Source organism: Ranitomeya imitator, chromosome 2 (genome assembly GCF_032444005.1).
Source record: "Ranitomeya imitator isolate aRanImi1 chromosome 2, aRanImi1.pri, whole genome shotgun sequence".
Taxonomy (NCBI): Eukaryota; Metazoa; Chordata; class Amphibia; order Anura; family Dendrobatidae; genus Ranitomeya; species Ranitomeya imitator.
In genome coordinates this window covers 490937902-490950848 of record NC_091283.1, presented here as the reverse complement: position 1 = coordinate 490950848, position 12947 = coordinate 490937902, and the positions used below count along the sequence as shown (strand labels likewise).

The 12947-nt window shown below is 39.4% G+C and overlaps 1 protein-coding gene across 1 annotated transcript in view; it reads right to left on the bottom strand.

Annotated features, from left to right (window-relative positions):
• ITGA3 (integrin subunit alpha 3) overlaps positions 1-12947 on the bottom strand; it is a 124396-nt gene that overhangs the window by 32956 nt on the left and 78493 nt on the right. Inside the window, exons 15-18 of the mRNA XM_069751445.1 lie at positions 2847-3012; positions 2694-2765; positions 2527-2606; positions 153-230 (exon numbers count right to left, since the gene is read on the bottom strand). Of these exons, the coding sequence (XP_069607546.1) occupies positions 153-230; positions 2527-2606; positions 2694-2765; positions 2847-3012 (396 nt within the window). The remainder of the gene's footprint in view (positions 1-152; positions 231-2526; positions 2607-2693; positions 2766-2846; positions 3013-12947) is intronic.

Below are 12947 nucleotides of genomic sequence, written 5' to 3'. Positions count from 1 at the left end.
GCAGCCGGTATAAAGCACACAGCACTGTTGCACTGTCTTCTACTATGGCAGGCCAAAGTTACACATGTAACATTTATCATAGATCTCTACTGGTGGGGAACTCTGCTCCGTCCAGACCCTGTAAAATTTAGTAGATTTTAGGGAGTACTTACACAGATAATGACATCTCTAATGTGTAGTCAACCAAGAATTCGGCATATTCTTCCTCCAGACCATCCTGTTTGCTCAAACTGAAAGGAAAACACAGATAAACTTAAATGCATCCTTTAAGACATCCCACATTTTACTATGCATGCTTCTACTCCTATGTGACCTCACTAACCAGAAAGAAATTACTCCAAGTCACTATTATAAAGGTCTTAGATTTAAAGGTTTTCTCCATTTTTTTTCTACACTTTTTATGTTGGAAGAACCTCCAGCTGAACACTGGCTATCCTGCATTTTTTAACCCCTGTGATCAGCTGTAATTGTCAGGGAACCTGGCAGCAAGTGTTCAATTTCCCTGCAGTGCCCCCTCAGGAGATAAGAAGCATTAAATGTTATACATTCAAATTGATGAGTTGTTCATGTTGGGTCCTCCTGACAAAAGACAGCCCAGAATAAAGAGCTCCTTCCCCTGTATTATTAAGTTTTGAAAATTAAACAATTTCTTAGACTATGTTCCCATGATGTTCTTTTGGTGAGTTTTTGATGTTGTAGATTTTCTGCACCCATTAAGTGAAATAGGTTACTTGCATTTTTTTCAAAAATACACAATGCAAAACAACTCACCAAAAGCTCATCGGGGGAACTTACCGTTTCTTTATGGGAAAATAGATTGTCTGCTGACACACCTATGACATATAAAACCAATAGATAGTAGATATCTGAAAGTTCACTGATATGTTCAGGAAAAATGAGGCAAATCTGTTAATCATCTTCAGTTCTCTCCCAAATAAAACTAGGGTGAAGCTGAAGATTATTTGCAGGGCTCTTTGTTAAAGGGGTTTTCAATGGCACACAGATTATTAAAACATGGTAAAGCCTTTGAGAAATGAAGAGAAATGTACTTGCTGGTAAAATTATCCTCTGTTCCTGAGCTGTCACATGGTGTCCTGTGACTTCCAACCCTTTACTTCCAGTTATAGTCCATTCAAAGTACAGAGTACAGAGATTTCCCATCTGTGCTTTAAATGGAATGCCGCCTATCAGTCAAGCACAGTCCTACATGCAGACGGCAGGACCCAGACAGTAGCTCTGCAGTGTACTGTGAATGTGATGACATGGTGGACAATGGCCTGTGACCCTCGACAAGTTTCACAGGAAGGGAGAGCAGAAGCAATGGAGGCAGGGCAGGCTCCATATACAATGAATAGTAAGCATGTGAACTATTGAGTTTGGTGGTGGACTTGAGGAGAACTAGATTACATTACAATAAACAACTACATTACATGACTCGTTACTTTCCCCCAGCAGACTGAACCTGTCTGTTGCCAGTGTCAGCACCTGTAACACTATTGCCTGCAGGAGAGTCTCAGGGTAGCACATATGATATGAAATAGGGGGAGTGACTAAGTGTGTAGTAAATTTATCCATCCTGAGACTGAACAGGAGTCTCAGGATGGTGCCTTGTAAATGGAGTGGACAGGCACCGAGGGTGGGAGCGAGGAAGCTGTGGGACACAGACAGCTCTACCTCTTGGAAAATTTAGTCTGGAGGCACAGAGAAATAGAGCTGGCATGATGTTCAGGATTTAAACAAATCAAACCACAAGGATGGCTGGAGGGTTATGAATCAAAGCAAAAAATGAAGGTAATTGCAGACTCATTACAACGACAGCCAGATCGTTTTTCAAAACTTTTTTGTGCTCATAAAACCTCTTTAAGGCTAAGATCACATTAGCATATCTGTGCGCAGCATATCATCTGCGTGCAAACGTATGCCGAAAAACATTTAAACGCATGCTTATGCTGCATTTTTTATCCGCATCAGATTATCCATGATGCAAAAAAAAAAAAAAACGCTGCGTGTGCATGCATTTTTTGCCTGCGTTTGCGTTGTTTATGCGCATGAGTTCGATATTTCCAGGAGGGCGTGTCTCAATGGGCGTGTTCCTGGACATGCGCAGTCCGAAGTACGCAAGCGCATCAAACGCATGTCCTTGCGTACCATTGCCTTCCCATAGACAGTAATGTGTTGTTTATATGCACTCATCCGCATGCGCATGACTGCACATATTTTACGTGACAAAAAACGCAACATGTTGCATTTTATGGGCGCGGCGAAACAACGCATGTGGACGCATCCACATACAAACTGATGCCAACACATGTCCCTGCGTACACAAAGTTAAATATAGGTACGCAAGACGCATGCGGATCTATGCACAGATACGCTAATATGAACCCGGCCTAAGTGCCACAGTTCCTTGGCCCTAGCTACAAGTAACAGTCACAACCTATTGGCAGTGAGGTTATTCCACTTGCTGAAGACACTGCACCCTCATTTTTACATCGATTAGTCCCAAATTCTGTGGGTATTTCTTACGTGGACAACTGGAGTCCAGTTATCACCTCTCTGGTCTTCAAGTCAATTCCAGATGCTTGAAATGTGATGTCAATCTCAGCCTATAAAGTACAACAATAGATAAAAAACATGGCAGAACAACCTGGAAATAGTTAGAGAAACAGTAAAATTATAGACAGACTACTCACCCTTTGATTCCTGCGGAAAGGGTTCCCGAGCTGACACAACACAGTGGCACCTTCAAAGGCACAAGAGCCAACCTGTCAAAGTAATAATACAATGAAATTAGGCTAGAGATCTAGTGATATAGCGTTACACTAATCTCTCGTGTTACTACTTACTGGACGCGCTGCAGAAAAAATCAGTTCATTCGGAAAAGTGACATTTAATATGGATTCATGAGCATCATCAGCCGAGGAGGTGGGAGTAGGTTCATTGGTCACAACTATTCGAAGGTGCAATTTTTTCACATTTTGGTCATAATAGAGAATCTGAGATCCATCCACTCTATGGTAAAAGGATAAAGAACATTATGGGAAGATATTATATAAGGTAATAGAAGGAGATATAGGGAGGCTATATGGAGTAATAGGAGGAGATATAGGGAGGTTATATGGAGTAATAGGAGGAGATATAGGGAGGTTATATGGAGTAATAGGAGGAGATATAGGAAGGTTATATGGAGTAATAGGAGGAGATATAGGGTGGTTATATGGAGTAATAGGAGGAGATATAGGGAGGATATATGGAGTAATAGGAGGAGATATAGGGAGGTTATATGGAGTAATAGGAGGAGATATAGGGAGGTTATATGGAGTAATAGGAGGAGATATAGGGTGGTTATATGGAGTAATAGGAGGAGATATAGTGTGGTTATATGGAGTAATAGGAGGAGATATAGGGAGGTTATATGGAGTAATAGGAGGAGATATAGGGAGGTTATATGGAGTAATAGGAGGAGATATAGGGAGGTTATATGGAGTAATAGGAGGAGATATAGGGAGGTTATATGGAGTAATAGGAGTAGATATAGGGAAGTTATATGGAGTAATAGGAGGAGATATAGGAGGGTTATATGGAGTAATAGGAGGAGATATAGGAGGGTTATATGGAGTAATAGGAGGAGATATAGGGAGGTTATATGGAGTAATAGGAGGAGATATAGGGAGGTTATATGGAGTAATAGGAGTAGATATAGGGAAGTTATATGGAGTAATAGGAGGAGATATAGGAGGGTTATATGGAGTAATAGGAGGAGATATAGGAGGGTTATATGGAGTAATAGGAGGAGATATAGGAGGTTATATGGAGTAATAGGAGGAGATATAGGGAGGTTATATGGGGTAATAGGAGGAGATATAGGGAGGTTATATGGAGTAATAGGAGGAGATATAGGGAGGTTATATGGAGTAATAGGAGGAGATATAGGGTGGTTATATGGAGTAATAGGAGGAGATATAGGGGGTTATATGGAGTAATAGGAGGAGATATAAGGGGTTATATGGAGTAATAGGAGGAGATATAGGGAGGTTATATGGAGTAATAGGAGGAGATATAGGGGAGGTTATATGGAGTAATAGGAGGAGATATAGGGGGTTATATGGAGTAATAGGAGGAGATATAGGGGGTTATATGGAGTAATAGGAGGAGATATAGGAGGGTTATATGGAGTAATAGGAGGAGATATAGGGAGGTTATATGGAGTAATAGGAGGAGATATAGGGGAGGTTATATGGAGTAATAGGAGTAGATATAGGGAAGTTATATGGAGTAATAGGAGGAGATATAGGAGGGTTATATGGAGTAATAGGAGGAGATATAGGAGGGTTATATGGAGTAATAGGAGGAGATATAGGAGGTTATATGGAGTAATAGGAGGAGATATAGGGAGGTTATATGGGGTAATAGGAGGAGATATAGGGAGGTTATATGGAGTAATAGGAGGAGATATAGGGAGGTTATATGGAGTAATAGGAGGAGATATAGGGTGGTTATATGGAGTAATAGGAGGAGATATAGGGGGTTATATGGAGTAATAGGAGGAGATATAAGGGGTTATATGGAGTAATAGGAGGAGATATAGGGAGGTTATATGGAGTAATAGGAGGAGATATAGGGGAGGTTATATGGAGTAATAGGAGGAGATATAGGGGGTTATATGGAGTAATAGGAGGAGATATAGGGGGTTATATGGAGTAATAGGAGGAGATATAGGGAGGTTATATGGAGTAATAGGAGGAGATATAAGGGGTTATATGGAGTAATAGGAGGAGATATAGGGAGGTTATATGGAGTAATAGGAGGAGATATAGGGAGATTATATGGAGTAATAGGAGGAGATATAGGTGGTTATATGGAGTAATAGGAGTAGATATAGGGGAGGTTATATGGAGTAACAGGAGGAGATATAGGGAGGTTATATGGAGTAACAGGAGGAGATATAGGGAGGTTATATGGAGTAACAGGAGGAGATATAGGGAGGTTATATGGAGTAATAGGAGTAGATATAGGGAGGTTATATGGAGTAATAGGAGGAGATATAGGGAGGTTATATGGAGTAATAGGAGGAGATATAGGGAGGTTATATGGAGTAATAGGAGATATAGGGAGGTTATATGGAGTAATAGGAGGAAATATAGGGAGATTATATGGAGTAATAGGAGGAGATATAAGGAGGTTATATGGAGTAATAGGATGAGATATAGGGGAGGTTATATGGAGTAATAGGAGGAGATATAGGGAGGTTATATGGAGTAATAGGATGAGATATAGGGGAGGTTATATGGAGTAATAGGAGGAGATATAGGGAGGTTATATGGAGTAATAGGAGGAGATATAGGGGAGGTTATATGGAGTAATAGGATGAGATATAGGGGAGGTTATATGGAGTAATTGGAGGAGATATAGGGAGGTTATATGGAGTAATAGGAGGAGATATAGGGAGGTTATATGGAGTAATAGGAGGAAATATAGGGAGATTATATGGAGTAATAGGAGGAGATATAGGAAGGTTATATGGAGTAATAGGAGGAGATATAGGGAGGTTATATGGAGTAATAGGAGGAGATATAGGGAGGTTATATGGAGTAATAGGAGGAGATATAGGGAGGATATATGGAGTAATAGGAGGAGATATAGGAAGGTTATATGGAGTAATAGGAGGAGATATAGGGGAGGTTATATGGAGTAATAGGAGAAGATATAGGGTGGTTATATGGAGTAATAGGAGGAGATATAGGGGGGTTATATGGAGTAATAGGAGGATATATAGGGAGGTTATATGGAGTAATAGGAGGAGATATAGGAAGGTTATATGGAGTAATAGGAGGAGATATAAGGGGTTATATGGAGTAATAGGAGGAGATATAGGGAGGTTATATGGAGTAATAGGAGGAGATATAGGGTGGTTATATGGAGTAATAGGAGGAGATATAGGGAGGTTATATGGAGTAATAGGAGGAGATATAGGGGAGGTTATATGGAGTAATAGGAGGAAATATAGGGAGATTATATGGAGTAATAGGAGGAGATATAGGAAGGTTATATGGAGTAATAGGAGGAGATATAGGGAGGTTATATGGAGTAATAGGAGGAGATATAGGGAGGTTATATGGAGTAATAGGAGGAGATATAGGGAGGATATATGGAGTAATAGGAGGAGATATAGGAAGGTTATATGGAGTAATAGGAGGAGATATAGGGGGTTATATGGAGTAATAGGAGGAGATATAAATGGTTATATGGAGTAATAGGAGGAGATATAGGGAGGTTATATGGAGTAATAGGAGGAGATATAGGGAGATTATATGGAGTAATAGGAGGAGATATAGGGAGGTTATATGGAGTAATAGGAGGAGATATAGGGAGGTTATATGGAGTAATAGGAGGAGATATAGGGAGATTATATGGAGTAATAGGAGGAGATATAGGGAGGTTATATGGAGTAATAGGAGGAGATATAGGGAGGTTATATGGAGTAATAGGAGGAGATATAGGGAGGATATATGGAGTAATAGGAGATATAGGGAGGTTATATGGAGTTATAGGAGGAGATATAGGGGGTTATATGGATTAATAGGAGGAGATATAGGGAGGTTATATGGAGTAATAGGAGGAGATATAGGGAGGTTATATGGAGTAATAGGAGGAGATATAGGGAGGTTATATGGAGTAATAGGAGATATAGGGAGGTTATATGGAGTAATAGGAGGAAATATAGGGAGATTATATGGAGTAATAGGAGGACATATAAGGAGGTTATATGGAGTAATAGGATGAGATATAGGGGAGGTTATATGGAGTAATAGGAGGAGATATAGGGAGGTTATATGGAGTAATAGGAGGAAATATAGGGAGATTATATGGAGTAATAGGAGGAGATATAGGAAGGTTATATGGAGTAATAGGAGGAGATATAGGGAGATTATATGGAGTAATAGGAGGAGATATAGGGAGGTTATATGGAGTAATAGGAGGAGACATAGGAAGGTTATATGGAGTAATAGGAGGAGATATAGGGAGATTATATGGAGTAATAGGAGGAGATATAGGGTGGTTATATGGAGTAATAGGAGGAGATATAGGGGGTTATATGGAGTAATAGGAGGAGATATAAGGGGTTATATGGAGTAATAGGAGGAGATATAGGGAGGTTATATGGAGTAATAGGAGGAGATATAGGGTGGTTATATGGAGTAATAGGAGGAGATATAGGGGGTTATATGGAGTAATAGGAGGAGATATAGGTGGTTATATGGAGTAATAGGAGGAGATATAGGGAGGTTATATGGAGTAATAGGAGGAGATATAGGGAGATTATATGGAGTAATAGGAGGAGATATAGGGAGGTTATATGGAGTAATAGGAGGAGATATAGGGAGGTTATATGGAGTAATAGGAGGAGATATAGGGAGATTATATGGAGTAATAGGAGGAGATATAGGGAGGTTATATGGAGTAATAGGAGGAGATATAGGGAGGTTATATGGAGTAACAGGAGGAGATATAGGGAGGTTATATGGAGTAATAGGAGGAAATATAGGGAGGTTATATGGAGTAATAGGAGGAGATATAGGGAGGATATATGGAGTTATAGGAGGAGATATAGGGGGTTATATGGATTAATAGGAGGAGATATAGGGAGGTTATATGGAGTAATAGGAGGAGATATAGGGAGGTTATATGGAGTAATAGGAGGAGATATAGGGAGGTTATATGGAGTAATAGGAGATATAGGGAGGTTATATGGAGTAATAGGAGGAAATATAGGGAGATTATATGGAGTAATAGGAGGAGATATAAGGAGGTTATATGGAGTAATAGGAGGAGATATAGGGAGGTTATATGGAGTAATAGGATGAGATATAGGGGAGGTTATATGGAGTAATAGGAGGAGATATAGGAAGGTTATATGGAGTAATAGGAGGAGATATAGGGAGGTTATATGGAGTAATAGGAGGAGATATAGGGAGGTTATATGGAGTAATAGGAGGAGATATAGGGAGGATATATGGAGTAATAGGAGGAGATATAGGAAGGTTATATGGAGTAATAGGAGAAGATATAGGGAGGTTATATGGAGTAATAGGAGGAGATATAGGGGGGTTATATGGAGTAATAGGAGGATATATAGGGAGGTTATATGGAGTAATAGGAGGAGATATAGGAAGGTTATATGGAGTAATAGGAGGAGATATAGGGGAGGTTATATGGAGTAATAGGAGGAGATATAGGGAGGTTATATGGAGTAATAGGAGGAGATATAGGGAGGTTATATGGAGTAATAGGAGGAGATATAGGAAGGTTATATGGAGTAATAAGAGGAGATATAGGGAGGTTATATGGAGTAATAGGAGGAGATATAGGAAGGTTATATGGAGTAATAGGAGGAGATATAGGGAGGTTATATGGAGCAATAGGAGGAGATATAGGGAGGTTATATGGAGTAATAGGAGGAGATATAGGGAGGTTATATGGAGTAATAGGAGGAGATATAGGGAGGTTATATGGAGTAATAGGAGGAGATATAAAGGAGGTTATATGGAGTAATAGGAGGAGATATAGGGGAGGCTATATGGAGTAATAGGAGGAGATATAGGGAGGTTATATGGAGTAATAGGAGGAGATATAGGGAGGTTATATGGAGTAATAGGAGGAGATATAGGGAGGATATATGGAGTAATAGGAGGAGATATAAAGGAGGATATATGGAGTAATAGGAGGAGATATAGGGAGGCTATATGGAGTAATAGGAGGAGATATAGGGGAGGCTATATGGAGTAATAGGAGGAGATATAGGGAGGTTATATGGAGTAATAGGAGGAGATATAGGGAGGTTATATGGAGAGGTTATATGGAGTAATAGGGGGAGATATAGGGAGGTTATATGGAGTAATAGGAGAAGATATAGGGAGGTTATATGGAGTAATAGGATGAGATATAGGGATGGTTATATGGAGTAATAGGAGGAGATATAGGGAGGTTATATGGAGTAATAGGAGGAGATATAGGGAGGTTATATGGAGTAATAGGAGGAGATATTGGGAGGTTATATGGAGTAATAGGAGGAGATATAGGGAGGTAATATGGAGTAATAGGAGGAGATATAGGGAGGTTATATGGAGTAATAGGAGGAGATATAGGGAGGTTGTATGGAGTAATAGGAGGAGATATAGGGAGGATATATGGAGTAATAGGAGGAGACATAGGGAGGTTATATGGAGTAATAGGAGGAGATATAGGGAGGTTATATGGAGTAATAGGAGGAGATATAGGGAGGTTATATGGAGTAGTAGGAGGAGATATAGGGGAGGTTATATGGAGTAATAGGAGGAGATATGGGGAGGTTATATGGAGTAATAGGAGGAGATATAGGGGGTTATATGGAGTAATAGGAGGAGATATAGGGAGGTTATATGGAGTAATAGGAGGAGATGTAGGGAGGTTATATGGAGTAATAGGAGGAGATATAGGAGGTTATATGGAGTAATAGGAGGAGATATAGGGAGGATATATGGAGTAATAGGAGGAGATATAGGGAGGTTATATGGAGTAATAGGAGGAGATATAGGGAGGTTATATGGAGTAATAGGAGGAGATGTAGGGAGGTTATATGGAGTAATAGGAGGAGATATAGGAGGTTATATGGAGTAATAGGAGGAGATATAGGGAGGATATATGAAGTAATAGGAGGAGATATAGGGAGGTTATATGGAGTAATAGGAGGAGATATAGGAGGTTATATGGCGTAATAGGAGGAGATATAGGGAGGATATATGGAGTAATAAAATGAGATATAGGGATGTTATATGGAGTAATAGGGGGAGATATAGGGGAGGTTATATGGAGTAATAGGAGATATATGCAGGTTATATGGAGTAATAGGGGGAGATATAGGGAGGTTATATGGAGTAATAAAATGAGATATAGGGATGTTATATGGAGTAATAGGGGGAGATATAGGGGAGGTTATATGGAGTAATAGGAGATATATGGAGGTTATATGGAGTAATAGGGGGAGATATAGGGAGGTTATATGGAGTAATAAAATGAGATATAGGGATGTTATATGGAGTAATAGGGGGAGATATAGGGGAGGTTATATGGAGTAATAGGAGATATATGGAGGTTATATGGAGTAATAGGTGGAGATATAGGGAGGTTATATGGAGTAATAGGAGGAGATATAGGGAGGTTATATGGAGTAATAGGAGGAGATATAGGGAGGTTATATGGAGTAATAGGAGGAGATATAGGGGAGGTTATATGGAGTAATAGGAGGAGATATAGGGAGGTTATATGGAGTAATAGGAGGAGATATAGGGAGGTTATATGGAGTAATAGGAGGAGATATAGGGAGGTTATATGGAGTAATAGGAGGAGATATAGGGGAGGTTATATGGAGTAATAGGAGGAGATATAGGGAGGTTATATGGAGTAATAGGAGGAGATATAGGGAGGTTATATGGAGTAATAGGAGGAGATATAGGGGGGTTATATGGAGTAATAGGAGGATATATAGGGAGGTTATATGGAGTAATAGGAGGAGATATAGGAAGGTTATATGGAGTAATAGGAGGAGATATATGGAGGTTATATGGAGTAATAGGAGGAGATATAGGGAGGTTATATGGAGTAATAGGAGGAGATATAGGAAGGTTATATGGAGTAATAGGAGGAGATATAGGGAGGTTATATGGAGTAATAGGAGGAGATATCGGAAGGTTATATGGAGTAATAGGAGGAGATATAGGGAGGTTATATGGAGTAATAGGAGGAGATATAGGGAGGTTATATGGAGTAATAGGAGGAGATATAGGGAGGTTATATGGAGTAATAGGAGAAGATATAGGGAGGTTATATGGAGTAATAGGAGGAGATATAGGGAGGTTATATGGAGTAATAGGAATAGATATAGGGAGGTTATATGGAGTAATAGGAGGAGATATAGGGAGGTTATATGGAGTAATAGGAGGAGATATAGGGAGGATATATGGAGTAATAGGAGGAGATGTAGGGAGGTTATATGGAGTAATAGGAGGAGATATAGGGAGGTTATATGGAGTAATAGGAGGAGATATCGGGAGGTTATATGGAGTAATAGGAGGAGATATAGGGAGGTTATATGGAGTAATAGGAGGAGATATAGGGAGGTTATATGGAGTAATAGGAGGAGATATAGGGGAGGTTATATGGAGTAATAGGAGGAGATATAGGGAGGTTATATGGAGTAATAGGAGGAGATATAGGGAGGTTATATGGAGTAATAGGAGGAGATATAGGGGGGTTATATGGAGTAATAGGAGGATATATAGGGAGGTTATATGGAGTAATAGGAGGAGATATAGGAAGGTTATATGGAGTAATAGGAGGAGATATATGGAGGTTATATGGAGTAATAGGAGGAGATATAGGGAGGTTATATGGAGTAATAGGAGGAGATATAGGAAGGTTATATGGAGTAATAGGAGGAGATATAGGGAGGTTATATGGAGTAATAGGAGGAGATATCGGAAGGTTATATGGAGTAATAGGAGGAGATATAGGGAGGTTATATGGAGTAATAGGAGGAGATATAGGGAGGTTATATGGAGTAATAGGAGGAGATATAGGGAGGTTATATGGAGTAATAGGAGAAGATATAGGGAGGTTATATGGAGTAATAGGAGGAGATATAGGGAGGTTATATGGAGTAATAGGAATAGATATAGGGAGGTTATATGGAGTAATAGGAGGAGATATAGGGAGGTTATATGGAGTAATAGGAGGAGATATAGGGAGGTTATATGGAGTAATAGGAGGAGATATAGGGAGGTTATATGGAGTAATAGGAGGAGATATAGGGGAGGTTATATGGAGTAATAGGAGGAGATATAGGGGAGGTTATATGGAGTAATAGGAGGAGATATAGGGGAGGTTATATGGAGTAATAGGAGGAGATATAGGGAGGTTATATGGAGTAATAGGAGGAGATATAGGGGAGGTTATATGGAGTAATAGGAGGAGATATAGGGAAGTTATATGGAGTAATAGGAGGAGATATAGGGAGGTTATATGGAGTAATAGGAGGAGATATAGGGAGGTTATATGGAGAGGTTATATGGAGTAATAGGTGGAGATATAGGGAGGTTATATGGAGTAATAGGAGGAGATATAGGGTGGTTATATGGAGTAATAGGAGGAGATATAGGGGGTTATATGGAGTAATAGGAGGAGATATAAGGGGTTATATGGAGTAATAGGAGGAGATATAGGGAGGTTATATGGAGTAATAGGAGGAGATATAGGGTGGTTATATGGAGTAATAGGAGGAGATATAGGGGGTTATATGGAGTAATAGGAGGAGATATAGGGAGGTTATATGGAGTAATAGGAGGAGATATAGGTGGTTATATGGAGTAATAGGAGGAGATATAGGGAGGTTATATGGAGTAATAGGAGGAGATATAGGGAGATTATATGGAGTAATAGGAGGAGATATAGGGAGGTTATATGGAGTAATAGGAGGAGATATAGGGAGGTTATATGGAGTAATAGGAGGAGATATATGGAGGTTATATGGAGTAATAGGAGGAGATATAGGGAGGTTATATGGAGTAATGAGGAGATATAGCGGAGGTTATATGGAGTAATAGGAGGAGATATAGGGAGGTTATATGGAGTAATAGGAGGAGATATCGGAAGGTTATATGGAGTAATAGGAGGAGATATAGGGAGGTTATATGGAGTAATAGGAGGAGATATAGGGAGGTTATATGGAGTAATAGGAGGAGATATAGGGAGGTTATATGGAGTAATAGGAGAGAGATATAGGGAGGTTATATGGAGTAATAGGAGGAGATATAGGGAGGTTATATGGAGTAATAGGATAGATATAGGGAGGTTATATGGAGTAATAGGAGGAGATATAGGGAGGTTATATGGAGTAATAGGAGGAGATATAG